Consider the following 22,002-nt stretch of genomic DNA (forward strand, 5'->3'; position numbering starts at 1 on the left):
AGACACATCTTCTCACCCATATGCAGGCCTCCACCTTGGCAGAGTGGTTCCAGCCTCCATCCCTGCTCCCCTCAAGGGATGCTGCCAGCTCCTGTTCCCCCCTGGAAGGGCCTGGGAGAAGGAGAGGGCTCCTGTCCAAACAGGCCTCCAATGGCCAACACACAGAGCTCCAAGTGCTGCAAACATCAAGCCCAACTGGAAGCTGATGACTGCTTCTAAGTACAAAATCCAACTTACAGATATTTTCTCACAGCGTGAGTCAAATGAGGCAGTTTGCAATCACCGACAGCTTGTTCCTTTCTGACCAGCACACACACTAGTTGTACACTGAGAAAAGGGGTTTTTTTTCACCACTCATGAGTAGGAAAATCCCTTAGGAAACAAGTTTTATGATGAACTGAGAGAATGATAGTACCTGCCGGAGGCACAGTGAATGAGCATACAGAAGTGCCTTGCTTTTGGCAGCACATTTCATGTGCCATGCTCTGGGCAGCCCTGAGACCACCCCTCACCAGCAGACACAGCAGCGACCAGCTTTGGTCTGGTGCTTCTTTGGGGCACCAGGTGCCTGCTGAAGCAGCAGTAGGTAAAGACTTCCTGACCGAGGTTACCCAATTTCTAAGGCCACTAATCCTTCAGAGCAGTTTGAAACAAGCCCTGCCTGCAGTTTTGCCCTGCCTGCAGCTCTGCCCTGCCTGCAGCGGGGAGATGAGGAGGGCACCCCGGTGCAGGCACAGCCAGCCTGGCTACCCTGCCCATGCAGACAGCTTAATGCCCATTCTCCTTTCTGTGAACACCCACGCTGGGACAAACTGCTGGAAAAACAAACCAACATAACCCAAACTGACCTGGGAGACTGTTCTTCCATCTCAAATATAAATCAGCAACTGCTGTGGAAAGTACTTGTCCTCTGCCGGGAAAATAGAACTGCGAAGTTATCAACAACAAAGGGAGAGAACTGACCTCAAAGCTTTCTGACTGACAAGATTTTTGTTGAAATCAGACGTTCCTGACAGAAAGCATTGCAAGTTATTTACTTGGACTAATTAGGTCTCTTTGCTGCTATGACATTATCTTGATATATTAGAGCCCCAAGTCTCCTTGTAACAGCCATTTCCTGCGCTGACAGCTCCCTCACATGTGCTTCATTGCACGCATCCCTCCAAACCTTCTCTTTCAATATCCAGGCAGGCAAGCTCCCTTGTTTTAATGAAGGTGTAATTGCACCACAGTGAAAAACAATCAACCTAAACTTCTTCCTCTAAGTCTTCGTATTTTGTCTACACCAGAGAAGTTGTCCAAGAACAGGGAGGAAAAGGCAGAAGGAGGAAGGAACCAAGAAGCTTCCTCTTCTCCTCTATATTCCCCTTTCCACTTCTCTTTCCAGTGTTTTTATTCCATTTGCTGTAGTAAAAAAAACCAAACAAAACTAAACAGGAAAATGTGTATGAACACTCCTTTTGCTTGGAACACCTTGAAATCTGTTGAGGGTTAACAACTGCATGTGTTTATTCCTCTTTTTTAGTTAATTAAAAAAATAAGGATGCTAAATCACAGTTGAACTTGGTGCAAATTTCTTGAATAGCATCACTGGTGGCTGAAAGACTATTCCCTCACACCACATTCCACTTTGGCAGAGGCAGCTCAGGTTGCCCCTGGCAGTTCCCACTCACGGTCCTCAGTGACGTTTCTCCCAGTGATGAAGAGAGCAGGGAGAAGTGCAGGAGCAGCTACTTCTCACTTATGTTTACAACTTAATTTTCTAATGTGCCTCCCAGAATCATGCCTTTAAAACATATGGCCTCAATGGTTCCCTAAGGAAGAAAACTCTTCCAGTAAGCATGGCTTATGTGAACTTCACCATATACCTTCAAACCTTTGTACACAGCTCTTTCTATTTTTGGTTGTGATAGATCCTTTGTAGCACCCATTATTCTCACATCTAAGGTCCCTTTTTCCTTCATACTTTTAATCTTTATCTGAAGATACAGAGATAAGCCTTTGATCACCTGGTTTTATGAAGTCTTTAGTTCTGAATATCAGCCTCTTTGAATTTGCCAAATGCTACCATTACTTTCGTCTGACCAATGATTTGAAACCCACAGGTTTCAAGTGGGAGGGACGTTTTATGACTAGAAATAATTGAGGCTTAAAAGAGGATTACGTACCATGTCAACCTCAGAAATACTGTCCAAGCTTTCAACCTGCACATCCACCCCAACAGGAATTGCAGGGCCTATAGGAGAATGAGATTTAGATATGTAAACAACTGTTCTTTTATACCATCTGCATTCAATTAGCACTATAAGGTGGCATGTAAAACATTTCTGAACTTATGTTATACTTTTCTGTCCATGATTCTTCAAAGGGGGCTGGGAGAAGAGTCAGCAAATAACCATGTAAGGCCCCTTTTGAAATACTGAATTATCTTCCCCTTGGCACACACTGCAATGTTGACACTCTGCCCAGCTAAGCCAGAGCTTGCATGAAACATTTGCATATGTTTTTAAAAACTGAGCCATCTCATCATAAATTTTAGGCCTTGATAAACAAATTTAGCCCCAAGAACAGGCGACTGAGAGGAAGAAACTGCAAGCAATGAGTTCTTCCTTGTTGGTTTCTCATTTCTTATCAACAAGGCAAGCTACATTAAACTCTCAAGAGCCCATCAACATTTTCATTCATATGACTCATTGATGATGTTAATAGTTTTCCACAGTAGTTTTAAAATTAGCAACCAGAGAATTCACAAAGAGTAAATAAGCAGAAAACATCCCATAATAAATGCTCTATTACTAGAAGCCCCGCATCAAAACTTCATGGTAGACTGCTGCTCATTAATGACCAAGACCTCCTCAAGTTCCCCATAGTGTGTCCTCACACAGCTTTTTCCTTTTTCCAGAGCAGTGAAGAGGTAAGTGCCTACAGAGACATGCACACGAAGCATGACCCACCAAGGCAGGTCAGCAGGAACTGTTGAGGAACAGTCCAGGTAGATACATTGATACCTTGAGCTCTCAGCGTGTGACAGTGGGTCTCACAGGGCTCATGCCAATGAGTGTATCTCCAGCCTGTGCAACATCAGTGAGACAAACCATGATGAAGGAAGTAGCAGCTCTGCAGACTTGCTTGGGACTTGCTCAGCAGAAATGAAGTACCCAAGGACCATAGTGGCCTCCATGAAGATTTGCAAAGATTTTTAGCACCTAGATTTTGAACCTGATTAGCAGGTAGATGGTATTTAAGAGGCACCACAATCCTTTTGTGCATCCAGTACCTGCAGCAGCATGCACAGATTCCCACACATCCTCAGGGCTTTTGAACACAGCCTCACGTTTCACTCTGCTGAAGGAGAAAGAAGTGCCAGCCCAGCTTCGGTAAGGAAAGGGTAATTGCAAAGCCCATGAGACAAGCTGATTACTGTGACTGGCCCTGATACAGGTTTTCCTAGGGCTTTGATAAGCCAGCCTCACCGAATTACAGCAGAGCGTGCTGACTGTGACACCATCTCCCTTCTGCATGCACAGCTCCAGCCTGTTGTGCCCGTGCCATCTGTCAGCGGCTGTGCTGGGTACAGACACCCTGAAGCAAGCCCCGTGGGAGCTGGACCAGGCTCCTAGGCACTACCAATTCCAATTTAAGTGACTGTTGCTCCCAGCAATGAAGCTGAAACATGGCTAACCCAGCACTTTTAGATGACTGCTAGATGCTTACAAACGCCTACATGTCACATTCAGACACACAGCTGTGCACTTCATGCTTAAAAAAAATGCCAGCAAATATTTGGTCACTCCTATTCATGTCTTGGTGGTGTCTGTCCAAGTCAAAGAGTGTTCACCAGGAAGATATATCTGGGGAGAAATTCCAGTTAATCAGCACTGGCATGTTTCTCAGGAGCCCAGAGACTTTGCTAAGATTTTTCACTCCAATGATACAAGCCCGTCTTGCTGCCTTTCCTGGTTCCCTTTCAATTGCTTATATACTATAAGAAATCACTGGAAGCCAAGGAAATTCTCACTCTGTTGGCGTTCAGTTCCCCTTCTCCCAGGTATTCCCCAAAAAGTGAAAACCCACAAAGCCCCAGTCTGCACCCGCTGATGAAAAGCAGACATGCCGTCACAACCACATCCAGCAGCGGGACTGGGAACTGCTGAGGATTTTTTCCTCTTGCACACAGGGCTTCACAACACAGCTGTGCTCATTCAGCAGGCAAGAATAGTCCTCAGCTCCCTCCCCAAATTATATGGGGAATGACTTTCAGCAAAAGGTGAAGTTGCATAGAAGAGTAGACTGAGCTTGCGGTGGGACCTTCTACAAGACTGTTCAGCTTACTGACCCACAGAAAATTAGCCCAGCCAAAACCAACAGCAGCAGCAGCAATTGCTCTATTTTATTCAAAATCAGTGACTTGAATCAGCCCAGGGAAAGACCAGTCAGATGGCTGAGGTGGCCCCCAGGGCCAGAGGAGACAGGCGGGGAGGAGGACGGCAGGTCAGAGAGCTTTCTGCCTTTGGTGGCACCAGCTCAGCTCCTCGTGAGCCAGTCCCTGCCTGCCAGGCCAGGAAACGTGCTCAGTCTCTACTGATCCGGCCACAGGATGCAACCACTCATCAGCCAGTGGATTCCTTCTCAGACCATTGTAACTCATCAAAGAGAGGCAAATCCATGGCAAAATCACAGATATCTTTTCCTTGTCACCCTTGCCATTCATCCTTTCTTTTGACTGGCTCCTTGACCCAGGAGGACACATTGCTGACGTAGATGGCAGATATGTCCTTCCTAACACACAATCCAGCATTCTGCAGACAACGACTAGCACATGGCCCTTCTGTCAGCCCACAAATGCATCATCTTCTGGTTTGACCAGAGAAAAAGGTGGTTTCGTTAACTGGAAATATTGTGGCAATGGCTTTGCAGTATTCTGCTCCCCTTCATCCTTGTCAGTTGAGTAGTTGTAGAGTATGATAAGGTCAAACAAGCAAATTAGCTTACAGAGTGCTGGTTTTGAGGAGGTGACTTGTTACTTCCGGTTCTTTCAGTTGGCATAAGAAGTGATGCTACATCTCACCATGATGTACCCTGCATATTTTAATGCAGTCTTTTTCAATCTGAAATCACTCTATGAGTTTATACCTTGGTTGCGGCCACACTTCCTTCAACTGTCTATGATTATTTAGGACATTGAGTAAACAAAAGTTTAAAGCAACATCAAGAGAAAGAATTTCTCTATGACATTCCTCCTGCTCAGTAAAAATGTGCTTTGGTTGTTGTTTTTTTTTAAACAAGGTAGCAAAAAGCACTGTATCTGTGGTGATAACAAACATTTTGATGTGTAGTATAATCAACAGGGAAACAACTCAAGCCTGCTGATAGGCAGTGCCCTGTTGGCAGCCAATTAGCCTTTCTTTGCTCAGATACCTTGTGAAGTCATACATGGTGCTCAAGAAGAGCCTGGGCAATGATTCAAATACTTATCTATTCCCTTAATGCCTTTAAATACCTAATTGCTCTTTAGTGTGGTCATGTTTGTGATACTTAGCTTGGGCCTCTGCTACAGCAAGTCTCAATGCTCAGAGTAAGTCACTTCAGAAATGCTCCATGGTCCAACACAGCCCACATCAGGGCAGGCACAAGGCTGCCCTCAGCACTGCCTCTGGCTCTTGCCAGAGAAGGCATTTATAATTAATATTATTTGTTGTCACACACAGCTGTTGACACTGCAGTAGTGCCCACATCATTGCTTCCAAACAGCCGTGTCATGGTAGGCATGGTGCTGATGGAGAAGACACGGTCTCTGCCAGGACGGCTTCACAGTGGAATCAGGTTGTGCTGGAAGAGGAAGGCAGTGGTGGGTCGTGGTACTTCCCAGTGGCTCTCCCTGCTGTGGAGGGGCTGTGTGCCCAGCACATGCTGGGCAGCTCCCCTCCAAATTCCAGACTGCAAGAGACATTCTCTGTGTATGAATGCTTAATTTAGCCTTGACTTGGGAAATCAACACCCATCCAAAGTCTATTTACTGCTGCTATTTCCACACTTGACTGAGCGCTAATCACAGATTCTAAAAAAAGCCAACCAAAAACCGAACACAAAAAACCAAAACCATAAACAGAAGAACACTGCCAAGTTGGTATTTTTCCCTCTCTCTTATTTCTTCCCTATCTGCTCTGAATATAAAATACTATGTCCATATTCTTTTCTTTTTTCATGTTCCTGCACCCAGCACTCAGTTTGGCTCCCAGATAACCAGCAGTTACCTCATTGCGAGGACAACGTCTAAGGTTCACTCTGGAGCCCCCATGGAGCTTTATTAAACCCAGAATAAAGAGTGTTCAGTAAAGCTGGATGGTCTGGAAAGCCCATGAGAGAAGAGGCCTGAGGTTGGGTTAGGTGTCTTGTGCTTCAGTGAAACTGCTTTTACTTTTTTTCTTTTCTGCAGTTAGTCACGAATTTGAGGGATGATAAAAGAGTGAGTATAAGAGAGAGAGGGAGAAATCATTTCAACTCTGGACTCAAATGTGAAGTTCTTCATACAGACAGTATGAAGATGAGACTGTAAAACTTACTTATCAGTGGAAATATTTACCCTACCCTTTGGGCAAAATCCTACTACAATCAGCGGGAGCAATCACTGCTTTTCCCTTCTCCCTGTTCCTCATTCATCACCTGGGGCTGAGGCAATAAGAAAGCACATGGATGGGAATGAGGGCACATTGAGACATCAAGACCCTTTGGAGGAGGCTTGGACAAGAGGTTGGGCTGAGCAGGGAAGAATGGGTGAAGGGCCAGTGGGGCCAGCTCAAATATTGCTGCCTGGGAGCTAGTGGTAGGAATGAAATGATCACCAAGTCCTGCTCTAGGTCATCAGCATAACTGATAAGGATAATTGCTTATTCACTTGGCCGGTCACTCTTCAGAACATCTACCAAGATGCAGTTTTGCAGAGGCACTTGATGTGAGCACCATTGTAAATGCATGCAGTGTCCGGAGCAAAACAGAAGCCCTGTAAAGAAATGCCCTCTTTAAACCACAGAAACAAACCCTGGGTTTCCTTAAATGTCATCTTGGCTGCAGCACGCACCGTTGAATTAAATGGCTGTTGATCGGTCACAGAAAGATGTCTAGAGATCTTCGGTCTCACTAATCCTTAGAGTCAATTGGGAACTGCTAGCTTTTTAATCCTGTCCCTCTGGAAACTAAACCGTTGAACCACTGGGGCTCCAGATGCTTTGCCAAATTCCGCATCAAATGCCACTGGGGATGAGCAAACAGAAAAAAGAAAAAAAAACCTCTTTATTGAGAGGGACCAGAGGATGAGGAAGGTGTGAATGGAAAGGGAAAAGAACAGCTAAGATGGTATCTGACACACTGAGCAGGTAACTTAGATTATTAAATGTAAAAAAGCCCTCATCAACTAGCTTTTTCTTGTCAGAAACAACATTTTATCAATATTCATTTTTTCTTTAGAGAGATGAAATACAGAAGGATCAGCTTGGAAAACTGCAAACAGGAAAAGACCTGAACACTGTAACACTGGAAAAAACCTCAAAGCTCAGGCTCCTCTCTAGGATGTTCACTGCTGGATGGGAAGCTAAACGGACCCATGTGAAAGCTGTGGATTTGACTGAGAAGAGGAAGTAGTGCTGCTTTGCTCAAAGACTGCAGGCCAGCAAAGCTTTGCAGCTCATATGTTAGGGTCTCTGAAAAGTGTCAGCCAAATCCATGGAATTATTCAAATTAAAGATGAGCTTAAGTATTTAAAGATCAAGGTCTAGAGAGAAATTGTATAACCTTCATCTGAAGCATTTCTTCCAGAAACAGCAAACATGTCAACATCCATTATCTCCATCACTGTCCACAGCAATATCTTGCACAAAACAAACCCTAATTCAGCAGGACTGATACAACCAGAAAGCAAACCCTGGACTCTTAAAAAACTTCATAAAAGTCACAGTCTTCCACTTACAACACAGAAATTAACCCACCAATAAACTATTTACCTTCCATCTAAGAGACAGCACAGCGGCAGCTTCCAAGCAAGCTCAAGACACTCACATGGTCCTTAGCAAATTTGATGATATAAAATGATATAAAAATTGGGAATGGAAAACAAGAGTTTTTCATTTTGAGGGAGATATTTATATTTGCATGTTGAGAGAGATTTAAGTGAGCTGAAGCACAACCCGAGGCTTATGGGAGCACTTCTACTTTCTCTCTGGTATTGGGCAGTATCCATTAGCCCCACAATTTCTATATAGCATTTACAGGTGATATAATAGAGCACCTTCTCACTGTAAAGGTACCACCTTCTGAAACCGCATCTTATTTCTGTAAATTCTGGCATGTCAGTGTCCTTGCCTCAAATCAAACTTGGGTACTAAAAAGATACTCAGGGACCAGCCTGTCAAGGTGTTTGTGGCTTTATATGCCTTTATTCCTTTGCCAAGTTCACAACCTGGTGTCCTGAGAATCAGCGGTGAGAGTCCTCCCTCATTTCTCTTTCCTCTGCAGTGATCTGCTCTGTCTTGTGACCTACTCTTCAGTGAGAGCCACTACACATTCAGCTGAGGTGCTGCGTATAGAAAAGATGCTGTACAGAATACCTTTAGAGAAGACCCACTTTGAATCTGCATCCAGTGTTTGTACAAGTAGAATAGAGCCAACAAGTCTCCATTTTGGGTGGGTTCTGACACAGAGAAGATTTTGTGACTTGCTCCACCTTGCAAAAACTCCAGTTTGAATACTAAACTCTGTCCCAGGTTGAATGGGACATCTGGTCTGGGGCTAACCCCTCCAGGGAACCCAGGAGGTTTCCACAAGTCTCATTCAGGAATGACTTCAAAAGATGCCCAACGTTAAAGCCTGTTGCATCCCAGCGTGTCTTGGCACCTAAGACCATCCACTGAGGAGCAGCCATGAAAGCTGACGAGTCAGTTCCCAGTCAGAACAGGTACTGGACACAAACACGTTTTTTATTTTTTAACACGCTTTGGAAGATAGGGAAGAGCATGCTATTGTGAAAACGCCTGGTGTGAGTTTTCCACTCCAGCTCTGAGACTAAAGCTTTGCAACATGTCTTTAATTTTTCTTTTTGGCAGTGATTTCAAAGGCTCATTGTTTTTTCCTGGGACAATCTCTCTGTCCCCTCATTTATCTGTGAAGGAACGAGGTAGACATAGGCCCTGAGATAAAAATGTCTACATGGGAAACAAGCAGGTTGAAGACTTCTTTGCTGCCAGATATATTGTGCACACCCAGAGAGGCTTGAGAATGTCCCTTAGGGATCCCATGTCTGCAAGCTGCAAAACAGTCTCCAGTGAACTACAGATGCTTCATTCACCCCACCATTCATCCATCCTGACAAAAATACTGCCAGGAAAGGGCAGTGAGGACCAGCCAACGTTAGGTTATTAGGCTATGAAGAAATATGATAAAAGTGCAGCATTAGACTGTTCCTCAGCAAAGAAGATACAGCTATTTTAAGTATCAACTAAAGCTGCTTATTCACAGGCTCCCTGTAAAATATGAGATGTCATAGATGAAATGCTTAAAATGGATGTTTAAGGAAGGCAGCAAACCAAACATTTACATAATCTTTAAATATTAATATTTGTAAATAATACCTGAACATCTGCTAGCTAGAACAAGGTCACTGACATGGAGATAACTCCCTAAGGGTCATAACAAATGCAGTCTATGTTAGCTTATGGAGGCTACTTTGAACATCAGCAGAGCAAAAATCTTTGTCATTACCACCATACCCAATAGCTTGTTTCTAATGGGCTGAGAGCAGGCAAGACAACCATGCTTATTGGGCTGTTAATAACACAACTTACACAACATTTGCTTGCTCCCTTGCTCTTTACAAAGACACTTTTTCTTGAAAAAACTTTCACCTTTCTCTAATGTTTTTCTTCCATTTCACCTTGCATAACCCCAGCCTGCTCTGTCAAGTGGTCCCAGCTGTGTCGGGCTGGCAGCTTGCTGACTGTCCTCTGCAGACCAGCAAGAGTCGCCGTCACCAAAATAAAGCAGCTACAGACGCCATCCCGTTTTTAGCTTCAAGTTCAGTGGTGAAGCTGTAGACTGGTCCACCAAAAATGTCGAAGGATAACAGCTGCTCATTATTCCACCCAGCTTAGGAACTATCACTATTACAGTATTAGGTTTCTTTATAGTCTAATGTCACTCACATTCTCCTTATGATATTATTTATGCTTTCCAGAGATGAGTTGCCTTTCCCACCTGCACCATAACATCACAGGCCCAACACAGTGCCACAGGGCTGGACTCTCCATTAGACCGAGGTCCCTGATCTGCCCTCAGAGAGCAGAGAGGGTCTTAGGGCAGCGACCAGTTACAGTCAGACGCGTCCCACGGGCTCCTCTAATCCGCTTCGGCAGTACAAAAGCCTTTTTATCCTACGCAGGTCAGACCACATCAGTTTGACTGGCATTGCCTCAGCAAAAAACCTGGAAGGACTCACAGGGCATAGCAAATCACTGTGACTGCCTGACAAATAACATTACAGAAGAAAATATAAGGATCGCCTCTTACCAGGCTTTTGTTTTCTTTCCTTTGTATTTTTTTCCATTCGGCTTATCATCTGTCACCAAGAATACACAGCATAATTCTGCAGCTCTGCAAGAACATGTAGCACCCAAGCTATCTTCGTGTACATGAATCATGCTTTCCAAGGCTGGAGCCTCAACAAAGTTGTTGCCATGTTTTGTTCCTTATCACATGCAACTTTAGTGCAACTTTCCTAACACCCCACCTTTGTCCCAGGTAGCTCCGTGAGATAAGGAGGTTTTGAGCAAAACTGACAGAAACACTGTGTTTTTCCTTTACAAAAAGTCACTTTCTCACCAAAGGCTTTTAGGAGATTTCTTGATTTTATAAATGTTACTCCAAGGTTTTAGGCTCTAGCAGTATCCTAACACCTGTCATGGGAGGCAGCATAGGAAAACAAGACAAGAAGGATATTAAAAATGCAGTTATATTAGCACTGGAAGAGTAACTGTGTAACCATGTGTGTCTACTTGGTGGGAACTGTGCACAAAGATGTTCCTCACAGGGTCTGCGATGTTGATAAAATAGCAAAAGTTTGGTCTGTTTACAGAAATACAGGGCAGTGGTGACACCAGACATCAAAACCTAAACCATAAGCACAACAAAACAAAACCTCTTGGCTTCCCCAAAAAGCACAGGCATTATGACCCTGACATACATCTAGCTAGGAAAAAAAACTCAAAAAATCACAGTGGCTCTGCAGTTATCTCCAACCAAGTCAAGGGAAGGAGTTCCGATCTCCCAGAGAAGCCCTGACATCCCACCCCATCAACCCAGGAGCCAGGGGTGACACTGAGGAGAGAGTGGCGCTGCCACATCAGGCATTCAGAAGTCATCAGCCAAACTGCAAAACCTGAGATTGGCTTAAAAAAAAAAAAAAAGTAATCTGAAAACCCAACATGGCAGCCTAATCTTTAATGATGTGGGTTTCTAAGGGTTTTGATGCACATGCTTTGAAGCTTTTCTCTGCTACCTAGAAGACTAGTAAGATTCTCTCTCTGACACTGACTTTTGCCCATCAAAAGGAAAGCTTGATCGTTTCCCTTTGGGATCAGCAGAGTTTGTCACTGACTTCACTGGCTGGGAAAACCTTTTACTGTTAAAACCAACTCTGTTCAACCTAGAGTCACCAAGACAAATAAGGATCCCATAGCTGCACTATCTCTGAGCTGGCTTTTTTTCTCTGCTTGGTCTGTTCCCTCACATTTTAATATGACAAAATATGGCTTGGATGGCCACCCTGAGTGAGACTGGTTTAGTGGTGACCACTGTCTCATGAGTTGGCAAAAGGCAAGCATTTGGGATTCTCTTCCCACTGCTGTAATTACAAGTTGTGCATGGTCCTGTCCACTCAGTGCCTGCAACTGCCTGCGATGCATGCTGTATGTCCGAGGGGCTGCAGCCCGGGGTCCTGCGTGCTTTCAAATCGGAGCTCGCCTCTGCGCTTTGCTTCTCCATTCTCGTTTGCTTCAGGAGAGCCGCTAGAACAAGCACGGTCAGCTCCTGATGTGATCGGGGCTGAGCAGGGATGATCTTCAGCACCAGAAACACCATCTTCTCTGAGACAAAAGGAGCAATTCCAACACAAGCACCAGCCTTGCAGCAAGGAGTGAAAATGGTCAGAGGAAAATATGTTTGCAGCCAGATTATTATATGATGGTGGTTCCTATCTGAAGGTATGAGAAGAATAAAGCCAAGAAAATGTTACTGCTTCAGAAGCAGTCACAGGAGCTTTCCGCACTGCTCTCTTTTAAGGCCTTGGGGAGGAAGAGGAGAAGGAGAGAGGATCTATGTGATGGGCAGTAGGGGGGACCCTCTGAGCTTATAGCAGGACAGGGCATACCTGGTATTTAGGGACATACGTACACTTTAGCGAACTCATTCAACGGAGCATCATATCTACTTCTCAGCATCTAGTCTTCTGTTAGGAAAGCTGAAGCATACCAAATCAGCAATCCATCCTCACATGTGTGAAACCATGCAACCTCCTATCCCCCTTCAGAAGACAACACACAATCTAGTGACACAAATCAATGAAGTGTTGAGCTCATCATTGGAAGTGTTCGCGGTCAGGTTGGATGGAGCTTTGAGCAATCTGATGTAGTGAAAGATGTCCCTGCTATGATTCTGTGATAAAGCAAGCCGTGTGGGATGGCACACAATCACCAATATCCATGACAGAACAGCATGCCAACAAAGCAAAGCCAAACTTGAAGGCAATGGACATCCAGCCAAAACCTCACAGATCCAGGCTTTGCAGTCAGAACAGAAGAATGGAAAAAAAGAAGCCTAAAAAGGCAGGTAAAAAAACCCAGGACCAATAAATAAACAAACAGTAGACTGAGCCAACAAGGTGGCTGGCTGAACAATCCTGACAGTGACCATCTCTTCTTGCACCCAAGAGGATTTAGGTCAGTCCATGAAACTAATCTCACAGCTCCCTGGTGTTTTTATCTTTCAGAGGCCAGGTTCCTTCCCAAATCCACCCTGCTGAAGAGCTCACCTACTAAAAGAAGTAACCTGACAGGAGAGGAAATACCAGCAATAAGCCATAACCTCCCTTTTCCTAACCAGAGGGTGGAGCAGCAGCATCACTTTCGAGGAGATACCCAAGTGGAGTGGGTGAGGAGACTGAGGGCAGCTCATTCAGCATCACTTTTACAGCAGATTAAAAGGAGCAGGCATGTCCAGTGCCTCCAGAGCCAGCTCCCAGGCCCCAGCCCTGAGCCTCAGCTGCACACCCGGGGCTTGTCGGATGTGCTGGCACCAACCCCAGGGAGATTTGCCTATGTTCCACTCAGAGGACAAGTTAAGGCAAACTCTTCAAGCCTAGAAATAGCAGATCAAGTTTACCATTGATTATCAATGAGTTACCTCCAACGGGCAGGCTGGGCTGCAACTTGCTAGTAAATTACAGTGATGGGGGTGGAAACACTGGTGATGACACATTTTGGACTCTGGAGTTTGGAGATATATAAATTGTGAGCGTGGGGGCAGCACTATGCTGCCAGATCAGCACATCCGCACTGTTGGGCGAGAAAACATCTTTCCAGTCATGCCAGGAATGGGCAGGTCAGAGAAGCTCTGTTGTATGGATTAGGTACATAACGCAAAATACTCGTGTGACCCACTGGATAGGGAAATGTTGCTCTTCCTCCTAGAAGGCCAATTGACAAAGGATGCAGTATTAATCATTCAGCAAAAGCTGCAGAAAACCCTGTCCTCAGCTCTGGAGGGGCTTGGTTATTGATCTAATGAGAAGAGGAGGTCAGGAAGGATTTTCATGCTGGTATACCAGCGCACTGTATTCAAGTTGTGAAATTTGCAGTTGAGAGCTTAGAAAGACCAGGCGAGCACGTTCCTGTAACTGGGTACAACAGAAGACAGAAGAGATGGAGGCCTCCCCTCCTGCTCTTTTGGCTGCTTTAGAGCGTTTGAGACAAGATTTTATCTGGAAAAAAATACTCCATTTTCTCCTAGCAAGGACGGGATGTGATCCACTTAATGAGTTCTTTACCATGCAATTTGATCATGACAGCCAAGAAGGTCATCGCAACTTCACAACTACAACATTGCAGCTTGTTCATCTTCTCAACAGAGTGAAATACTTACTGGGAGGGTCTGTCCTGAGCTCTGGGGAACACCAGCCAAAAAAAAGAGCCAACTTCAGCAACACAAAGGAGTGTAGCAGCTGTACAGAGGACTAAGAGGTGAGGATGAGGCCTCTCTGAATTACTTTGACAATTTCCTGAAACCACCTTTCCCTTCACATTGGTGTATCTGGCCAGAGGCGCTTTTTTTCTTTAAATTAGATGATTAGTTAGATAATTAGATCATTTTTAATTAGATGGGCATGAAATCAAGAGAATCGTTTTATTCTCACCTCCAAAAGCTGGCCGCATGGTGAAGTCATGGTCATCAACCCTGAGAAGCTGCTCCGTCTTTCCTTTCCAAGTTTTGGTCACGTCATGATTCTTCTTATAGATGTGACTGTAAAAGACAGCAATAGCGTTGGTCTGACATCTCTGCCAGATTTCAGAGCCCCAGGAGTAGTGGCCTTGTGGGCACAGCCCCACAGAGGGAAGCGGGATTGCTGCCAGCACCATGGCATAGGCACGGCAGCCCCAACGCTGCTTCTCCACAGCGTTAACCCAGACCTGGCCCCCACTGTGGGCAGCTCTGCCATCCCAGCTGGATCCAAGATGGACACAGTGCTCCCTCTGCCCCGGACACCACGGCTCGCGGGGAGGCACGAGTCTGAGAGCACAGCATCTCGTGGAGGAGTGGGGATGCAGCAAATGTGACACAGCAAGCCACAGTAGAAGCAGCTGACTCTGCCCCACACGTTGCCCAGCCAGGACTTGGCTGGGTACCAAGGCGATGTTAGCATGAGAAACTTGTTTTTGATGGTGATCTCGCAATGTCATACGCTGTTCTGAGAGTATCTGGCCCACAAGCATCAGCTGAGTACCAGCAGTGAACAGAGGGCTCGCTTTGCCTTCTGACTTCTAACAATGACAAAACCACCCGTTTCCCTCCACAGCAGCAGGAAAAGAAGGGTTTTATCTAAAGAAGTCAGCAAGATCTGCAATCCTTCACTTTTTCTGAATATTAAGGGGAAAAAAGTCCTAACACTTTATTTGAGAGATCATTAAACAGTAGAACAAGGATGTCAACAAACCCTTGAGAAAAGTGTCAGGAAGTCACCTAAATGGCATAAGTGGGTAACTAAGCAGCAGGCAGACAGATACTGCATGGACTTGGAGAAGAAAATCCAGATCAGCATCCCTGATGTTCCCCAGAGGTGCAGGAAGGAGGACTTGGACCATTAAGATTCCTCAACCCCTTTGCTCTGGGCATAAGATCTGACAAAGCTGTAAATACTCCTGCAATTAGCTACTTGTCAGCAAGTTAGTAAAAATAATAATAATAAATAGAAAGAACTTTATACAAAAGGATTCAGATTCATGTGCCTCTGTGGGATAAATATTACTGGCTGGTAAAGAACAAAAATCTTGGAAGAAAAATGAAGGCACTACTCTAATAGATACAGAAATGAGAGTGAATTAGGCTTAAAATCTTGCTCAAAAATTCAGAGCTTGGAAAACCATCACCACACGCGTAAGTGTGGCTGTGGAAGGGCCATGGATGTGCTTTAGGGTCATTAAAATACAAATCATGATGAGTATGAACAAAGGGAGCATACATTGCAAACCAGAATAAAAGTTTCCTATCAGAGCATTCAATTCAGAAAAGAAACAATAAAACCTAAGGGACATTGATAGCTGCTAACATTGATAACCTGTTTAATGAGGAGGTGGAAAAGAAGCAACAGAAATTTTAAAAAAATGCTTTAAAATTATGTTTTGAAGGAAAATAAGCCCTTGTGCTCCAGGGCACATGCTACATAGGGAAATGTGGATCCCTCTCACCTCACTCCTGTTTAAATTGGGATGTCAGAGCATCTCTCTCCCTGCTGGCTGTGAAAAAGAGCCAACTGGAGCAAGTGCTCTCCCAACACGGCTGCATTCATGTCTACCTAAAAGCAGGGGATAAACCCAAGCGCGGCCATTAACAGGAATGGTTGGAGGCAAAAGTGTAGCTTTTAACTGTTTGCTGCAGGGGGAGGTTGTGGTTTTTTGCAAAGGTTAGGGCTGCTGACAAAGCGCTCCGCTTCGCAGCGCAGCACGCAGTATTGCCTCTGCTCCTGAAAAGCTGGAAGTGGAGAAGAATGATCTTCCTGTGTCTGCTCGACTTTAACCATCAGGAAAAGGCCCAAGTACCAGTAAATGTTCAATCAAATCTCTCTACTCAAAGAATGGGGGGGGGGGGGGGCAGAGGGGGGAATCAAATTAAAAATCCAATCAAACTTCGGATTTCATGCCATATGAGGAAATAGGATGGAAAAGTCTGATGGTATTGCAATGCTGTCCTGTAACTCGATGGCACAGCCTCACTGAAATGCCAGGCTCTGATCGATTCAGTTAAAAATCATCGAACAGCAAATAGCACACAGGAGAGCTGCTAAGAACAATTCCATGGCTGCAGAGGGCTGGCTGAGGGCACCCACGTTGCCTTAGGAAAAAAAGAGGTTTTCAGGAATTCCTGAGCCAGGGGTTGCATTTAATAGCCAGCATTTAATCTCCAGTTCATGCCCAATCCTTCAGGTACATGACAGACGATTCAGAATTTACTGATGTAGAGGTCTGTCATTTAATTTTTAATCAATTTAATCCATTTACGAAGATTTTGTATAGAGCTATTTTTAATGTCAGTCAGTCTACACAGCTTTTGAAATGTATGATAACTATTTTTGACTATTTAATCCAAAAGCAAGACCAAGTTTGTTTGAAAAAAAACCCCATTCTTTATAACAGCACATGACATCAGCTATGCTAGTATCTTCTGATCCTCTCCGGCGGGTATCCCATGCCACCCCCGCCGCTGTTTGGCGAAGGAAGCGTCTCATTATCCGCGGCAAAGGTGAATACAGCCGCCAGGCCCTTTGCAGAGCTGAGGGATGCACTGAACCCTCTTGCCTGTTTACTGACAATCTGATGACCGATATCTCTTAAATCCTCCCTGATGTACTTATGGTCTTTAGCAGTTCTGATTATAGATTTTTCAGGGTTTCTTTCAGCTTTATGCACACTCTGCAATTTGCTACTATTCCTTTAAAGCCACGCATCTCCCTTTCTCTTTTTTGCCATGTTTTTCATCTATAATTTTATTGCTGTTTACACTTCATTCATGTGGGACGAGTTTGATAAAACTGTCTTTTGTGACTTATTCCTGCTTACAGAAGAGAGAAGGGGACAGGTATAACATTAAGTTTCTGTAAAGGCTTCTCCATTATTGCCCTGATTTGTTTATATTTTCCTTTCCAGCCATTTTTAGTGAGAATTGTTCTCAATTGTATAAACCAGATCTTTTTTTATATTGCCAAAAATATGAAAGAAAGTTAAATTTTGGTGGCACGAGAAATCACAGATAACAGCTTAGCTGGACTCAAAAAAAGCAGCGGGTATTTATGCAGACATTCAGACCTTTCCAGAGCAAGAACTTAGAAAACTGGACACAGTCCTCATGCTGTAGGGCATAAGGCAGTGGCTAAGTGGTGAGCCTGAAAGGAAAAGTCATCTCCATCCCGAGCAGGCACAGCTGCTGGCAGCCAGGGTCTGGGAGGGTTCTGCACCTCCCTCCGGAGAATTCAGCATTGACTTTGGTCACAACAAGATGGTAGCTCATGGTCATGGGTCATTGGTTCCTGTTATCCTATTTCCTATTGGGATTCAGAAAAGTATTTCTACAGTTTCAGTGAAAATCTTACCACACTTCAGTAAATTCTCTGGGTAAAAAAAAAACCCAAATGCATTAGTTGAAGGTGCCATTTACTTTGTGTAGCAGCCACAGCAAGCTGGAGGAGATGCACACTGTGTAAACCTAGCACCAAGAAAGGTACAAAAGCTCCTGTTTTTCTAACCAACAAAGCATATAACTCCTGCAAAGATCTCCTAGAGGATACATGAAAAAGAGAAGGTATGTGTTGGTTTTGCGTGGCAAGGTTTTGGTAGCGGGGGGGCTACAGGGGTGGCTTCTGTGAGAAGCTGCTAGAAGCTTCCCCTGTGTCTGATGATAGAGCCAATGCCAGCCGGCTCCAAGATGGACCCGCCGCTGGCCAAGGCCAAGCCAATCAGCGCCTCTGTGGTAACATATTTAAGAAAGAGAAAAACAGTTAGAGAGCGCTTTTGCAGCTGGAGAGAGGAGTGAGAAGATGTAAGAAACTCTGCAGACACCAAGGTCAGTGAAGAAGGAGGGGGAGGAGGTGCTCCAGGCGCCGGAGCAAGATTCCCCTGCAGCCCGTGGTGAAGACCGTGGTGAAGCAGGCTGTCCCCCTGCAGCCCATGGAGGGAGAATGAGGGGGTGTAGAGATTCCACCTGCAGCCCGTGGAGGACCCCACGCCGGAGCAGGTGGAGACACCTGAAGGAGGCTGTGACCCCGTGGGAAGCCCACGCTGGAGCAAGCTCCTGGCAGGACCTGTGGCCCCGTGGAGAGAGGAGCCCACGCCAGAGCAGGTTTGCTGGCAGGACTTGTGACCCCGTGGGGGACCCACGCTGGAGCAGTTTGCTCCTGAAGGTCTGCACCCCGTGGAGGAGACTCACGTTGGAGAAGGTCGTGAAGGACTGTCTCCCGTGAGAGGGACCCCACGCTGGAGCGGGGGAACGATGAGTCCTCCCCCTGAGGCTGAAGGAGCAGCAGAAACACCGTGTGATGAACTGACCGTAACCCCCATTCCCCGTCCCCCTGTGCTGCTGAGGGGGGGCGGAGGTTGAAGCCGGGAGTGAAGTTGAGCCCGGGAAGATGGGAGGGGTGGGGGGAGGTGTTTTTAAGATTTGGTTTTATTTCTCATTCCTCTACTCTGTTTTGCTTAGTAATAAATAAGATGAATTCCCTCTCTAAGTTCCGTCTGTTTTGCTCGTGATGATAATTAGAGAATGATCTCTCCCTGTCCTTATCTCGACCCGTAAGTTTTTCTTTCATTGTACCTTTTCTCCCCTGTCTAATGAAAGAGGGGAGTGATAGAGCGGCTCTGGTGGGCACCTGGCCCTCAGCCAGGGTCAACCCACCACAAGGTATAATAACAGTTTATAACTGCCATGACAATTAACTCGCTCCTAGATGAGCATTCCAAATTTATTATCTCCATCATGCTATGAGTATATCCTACATAGATGTGTATCTTCAGTATTAACGTACAGGGATCACACGGGCTCAGATATGGTCGAGAACTTTCTGACAAGCTAGGAACCTCAAGATCCTTCATTCTGGACATGTCTCCTTCTATTGTCTGTCAGGGCCACCATTTCAAGGACTTGGTGAGTCCCATCTGCCCAAGAGGCCCTGGTAGCTCCACAACAAGACAGATCTATCCTGGTTTACTTGGATGGCCACACCAGTCCCTGTTGTTCCCGGAGCTGCAGGAGACAGAGACTCTGTTGCCCTACCTCTGGATGTAACATGCTCAACACTGACACATCAGTGGTTTTATGCCTGAAGCAGGAAAGAAAGGAAAGTGACTTTCCTTGACAGATTTCTAGAAAAAAAACCCTAAATCAGATACTGCAAAATGGTGGACACAAGCTCAGAGGATGCACACAGTCACTGTTATCGTACACATTAGGAATATTTCATGGTCGTGTGCCCAACACACCCTATCATCTGTTGCTTTGGACCCTCCATTTTTGATTCTTTTTTATAAGATATGTTTTTAACCAGGAAAAAGAAATCTGTTCTATGGTTGTTCATTTTTTCAGCTTATTAAAGATGAATGCAGAATACATTTGTTCTTCACAGCAATAAATGGAGCCTCTTTTTTTACCAAGCATATCCCAAGCCTCTTCCTACATCTGTCTCGCCTAAAGCCAACAACAGTAACACGGGCGGAGGGTAACAGGTCTAGCGGGGGGAGCCGGGGGCTGCTGTTCTGCTGGAGGGGCAGGAGGAGGCCCGGCTGTTGGAGAGTCGCAGGCTGGTGAGGAAGCAGTGCTGAGGCTCTAAACATCTCACAGTCTACAAGGACAACTACACAGCTACTACAAAGCCAGAGGGGGCAACGTTAGCAACAGCGGAGAAGTCACAATGGCAAACACGAAGACATGGAGCACGCAGCCATGATAAGGCATGAGGTTTGCATCTCAGATCTGCTGTTGCGGTTTGCGCGTGTGTACATGTCTCTCCCTGGTTTTGTTTCACGTTGCTATTTGGCCCTGCTGCAGTGCTGCAGCGTTGGTGAAAAAATCCTGGGAGACATCAGACCTTGCACAACTAGAGGCTGTGCAACACCCTGGACTTGAACCCCATGTGAGCAACACACCTTTAAAAAAATGGTTATCAACATTTTAACCACGGAGCCACTTACAAATGCTGCATTTTCTGAGAAACCACCATACAGCTGAGAGGATCAAGAGAGGCAGGGAGGCAGGAAGTACCACAGGCCAGAAGACACGTCTGCAGCACCTGGTTGAAAGCTGGGGGAAAAAATGCAGCCCTGCAAGGCACCGGAGGGAGCATGCCTGCCAGCAGGAGCCGTTTCAGCAGGGAGCAGCAGACTACTTGGCCCGGTGGACTGCCGTTTGGAAAAACAGTCCATGTGCTGAGTCTCGTGCTGCCATGTCCTGATGGTCTACCTCTGCTTCTGGGTCCCAACCTCAGGCTGGCACATAGCATGTCCTGAAAATTACATCTCTAATGAGATACTCCAAATCACTGACCACTTCCAAAAACCTTGGCAGGAAGTCTTTAGCTAACCAAAGCTCAAAGCTACTTCTATTTAAAAAGCACAGCATTCCTGCTGGTTGAAGCATGAGGCTTCGCACAACTGGTAGGAGAGAGGAATAGGCAGACTCGGAGCCCGACGGGCAGAGGCCACTGGTAACGTGGCATTCACATGCACAGTCAAGATGGCAAATGTCTCCTGAGCTCTCTAGGACAATTTATGCAGAGCAATAATCGTAACCAGAAGCATGATCAGCAATAAATATTAACAGAAGTACTACTTTTCAGAGTTTCTCTTTTTCTGTGTGGAATTTCTGCCCAGATGGATGGTCTAGGAGGATTACCGGCATTTGTTCACTTATTTGCAATTCCTGAGATGCAGCCACCACAGAGCTACTGAAGAGTACCCTGAAATGTTTCTGTTCCAGTGTTGGACATGCCCACAGCACTTGGCTTGGCACTTACAGTGATGCTGATGCGCCGAGGAAGCTACAAGCGCTGTACAGTCAGTACTACACATTGCAAGTCTGACATGGGCTGGCAGCAGTACCCAGGTCCCTGGAAAATCCCAGCTACCAACACGGCAGCACAGACCATGGCTCATCCGACACATACACCTGCACCTTTCCACGCTCACACCATCTCCTTCAGCACCAAAGTCTTTACCTCCTCTCTGGAAATTTATTCTCTGGTGTGTTGGTATCGCTGGGGCCAACATCCCCTGCCCAGCAGTCATTCAGATGACTCTGACAAGTTTTACTTTGTGGTTCATTTATCACTTGATTTCTCCAAACAGAAAGAAATGTAAAATTTTTTAACCAATAATTCTGTTAGTTATGAGCCCTTGGTTTCGTACACCATTTGTCAGCTTGTACATCAGCAAGAACGTCCTCGACTTCATACAAATAGCCTATAGTCACTAATATCCTGTGCCCAGTTTTGCAATATAAATGACGGAGACTGTATCCCTGGAAAACGTAAAAACCTACCATCAAAGTACAAAGTCAGGAGCTGTTACTCTGTGAGCATGCACCAATTTCCTACACAAAGCCAGGCTCTCCAGAGCACAACATGAGGCTGCTCCAGGCAATGATCACGCCAACGCCGCACAGAGGCAGCTGCTTCTTTAAGTCGTACCTCAATCTGTAGAAAGAGTT

At 45.5% G+C, this 22,002-nt stretch overlaps 1 protein-coding gene across 1 annotated transcript in view; it reads right to left on the reverse strand.

Moving 5' to 3' along the window:
• Positions 1–22,002, reverse strand: part of GABRR2 (gamma-aminobutyric acid type A receptor subunit rho2) — a 40,679-nt gene that overhangs the window by 16,299 nt on the left and 2,378 nt on the right. The window contains exons 2-3 of the mRNA XM_075747679.1: positions 14,453–14,559; positions 2,169–2,236 (exon numbers count right to left, since the gene is read on the reverse strand). Coding sequence (XP_075603794.1) covers positions 2,169–2,236; positions 14,453–14,559 — 175 coding nt within the window. The remainder of the gene's footprint in view (positions 1–2,168; positions 2,237–14,452; positions 14,560–22,002) is intronic.

The sequence above is a fragment of the Balearica regulorum genome, chromosome 3 (genome assembly GCF_011004875.1).
Source record: "Balearica regulorum gibbericeps isolate bBalReg1 chromosome 3, bBalReg1.pri, whole genome shotgun sequence".
In the NCBI taxonomy this organism is placed as follows: Eukaryota; Metazoa; Chordata; class Aves; order Gruiformes; family Gruidae; genus Balearica; species Balearica regulorum.